Source organism: Bison bison, unplaced genomic scaffold, assembly GCF_000754665.1.
Source record: "Bison bison bison isolate TAMUID 2011002044 unplaced genomic scaffold, Bison_UMD1.0 scf7180017864304, whole genome shotgun sequence".
Taxonomy (NCBI): domain Eukaryota; kingdom Metazoa; phylum Chordata; class Mammalia; order Artiodactyla; family Bovidae; genus Bison; species Bison bison.
The window spans coordinates 12,514,661-12,517,154 of NW_011494876.1; the positions used below are offsets into that span (position 1 = coordinate 12,514,661).

A 2,494-nucleotide genomic window follows, 5' to 3' on the forward strand; every position below is an offset into this window, starting at 1 on the left:
AGACTGGGGCTGGTTTGAGGTGGAGAGGATGTGACAGACTGCACTGGCGAGAGCCCACAGGATACCACCCAAAGCCAGTGAGAAGTGACCCGGAGGTGGCGACACTTTGGGCATCCTCTGGTCCCATTTGATGTGGATAATGGAGAGCTCACCAGCCACATAGCCTCCGGTTTCAGAGCCTTACACATGGGCATACCGAGGCACAGAGCGGTGACCAGCCTTGCTGGCAGCAGGGCGGAGGCACAGCCAGGTTGGACCCAGGGCTGTCATTAGCCCTTCCTGGCCTCTGCCATCCTCTCAAGGATGAGGGATATCTGCCCACCTGCACCCAGGGACCCCAGGTCCATGTGGATTTCAGTTGCACAGGCCATCTGGGTCCCAGTCTTCCTTTGAAGACAGAGCTTGCAGTCACGGGAAGAGCAAACTCCCTCTTACTTCTGTCCTTACCTACCTCCTCCTGTATGACAGGTACCCAGGGAGCACGCATGGGCTTGACTGATCTCCTTGCTCTGTCCTGCAGGCAAGCGCTGGAGCACAGCCTGCGCGTACCTGCACCCAGCACTGAGCCGCCCCAACCTCACAGCCGAGACCCAGACGTTTGTGAGCAGGGTTCTGTTTGAAGGCACCCGTGCAGTGGGTGTGGAGTACCTCAAGAACGGCGAGAGCCACAGGGTGAGTGAATTACCACTAGGCCTGAGCAGCTCACTCGGCCAGGAGGGAGTGGGCAGTGACCCCGAGGTCACAGTCAGTGTGGGTGGGCAGGAGTCATGTTCTTGTCTCTGTCAACATGGTGATAAGGAGCGAGCGGCTGATAGCAACAGCCTGAAAGACCGTCCCCAGGCCTGGCGGGAATCAGTGGCCTGGAGAAGGGAGGGAGCCCCACTCTGGCCACCGGCCGGTGATGTTCTGGCGTGAGCACCTTCCTGAACCTCAGTATACTACTGCCTTCCACAGTTGTCCAGAAATCGATAGGTTTATGTTAGAGGCTTTAAAAACCATATTGGGCTTCCCTGGTGGCTCAGATGGTAAAGAACCTGCCTGCAATGCAGGAGACCTGGGTTCAATCCCTGGGTCAGGAAGATCCCCTAGAGTAGGAAAAGGCAACCCACTCCAGTATTCTCGGCCTGGAAATCCCATGGACAGAGGAGCCTGGCGGGCTACAGTCCATGGGGTCGCAAAGAGTCGGACATGACTGAGCAACTTTCAGCTCAGGTAAAAACCGTATCTGTGATCACACTCCGTATCTCTGCACTGTGCAGTTTTCCACTTAGCAGTGTGTAAGGACTGTCCTGCATCCCATGTGGAGATCTGGCTCACCGCTTTATTTTAAACTGCTCGTTTGGGTGCTTGCTTCCTTTATCTCATTCAAGCACTACAGTCCTTATTTTAGGATCATTACTTTCTGGCTGTGGCAGAAAATATCAGAATATTTATGCTCACACCCACCCTGCACCCGGTACCTGTACCTACCCTTCCCCTAGTGGCGCCCTGAGCATCCGCTTCCGCCCCCTGGGGCTTGAGTAGGCTCCCTAAGTGGTCACGCCAAGGCCATGTTCTCGGGTGCTGACGGGCTCTCCTGGAAAGGAAGCATGACCTGCGTGGCCCCCTGCCTCTTCCAGGCTTATGCCAGCAAGGAGGTGATTCTGAGTGGAGGTGCCATCAACTCTCCGCAGCTGCTCATGCTGTCAGGTGTGGGCAATGCAGACGACCTCAGGAAACTGGGCATCCCGGTGGTGTGCCACCTTCCTGGTGAGCCCCCTTCCCCACTGCGCCCCAGAGGTATCTCTGCTAAATAAAACTGCTTATTATATTTTCTTAGCACGGAGTGGGGAGGGGACAGGAGTCAGGGTTCCTCAGAGCTGTCACTGTCTTCCCAGGAGCCTGAAGCCCCCCATTCTCACTGGAACATCCCCACAGGGAAACCTCAAGTCTCCGTGTTGTCTTCCTCCCGTCCCCGGCCGTCCCGCCCCTCTCAGCAGCGAAGCCCCTCTAGCAGGGAGCATCTGCCGGAAAAGCCCACGGGGCCAGGCTCAGGCGGGCCAGCAGGGCGGCCCTTTGGGGAGAGGGTCCAGGCCTTTGTGTTTTCCATCCTCAAGACTCACCAGTCATCCTGACATGCTTCTCGTGTTAAGATGGTTCTCCCAGGCCTAATATTTCTTCCATTTCTGATGCTTTTGGGGGCCTGGCCCAGTCCCTCTTGCCCTGTCTTACAAGCTCCTAGAGGGCTGGAGGCTTTATTGTAAGAGGCCTGTGAAGTGCTGGTCCATGGCAGTGAACTGCCCAGTGCCCCCTTGAGCTTGGATGGGCTCAGCATGACGCTTCCCTCCTTCCCCAGCCAGGGGCAGCTCACTGAGCAGTGCTGGCTCCAGGCCTGGGGGGAGGACTGCTTAGCAGGAAGGCACCTATGTGGTTACAGGTGGTGCCCGGGGAGTGAGGGGCAGGGGCAGGCAGCTCTGGCCAGCATCCAAAAGGGCCAGATGTGGCTGGGGGGGGG

General features: G+C 57.5%; 1 protein-coding gene across 1 annotated transcript in view; it reads left to right on the top strand.

Moving 5' to 3' along the window:
• CHDH (choline dehydrogenase) overlaps positions 1 to 2,494 on the top strand; it is a 92,339-nt gene that overhangs the window by 68,455 nt on the left and 21,390 nt on the right. The window contains 2 exon segments of the mRNA XM_010851934.1: positions 521 to 672; positions 1,620 to 1,749. Of these exon segments, the coding sequence (XP_010850236.1) occupies positions 521 to 672; positions 1,620 to 1,749 (282 nt within the window).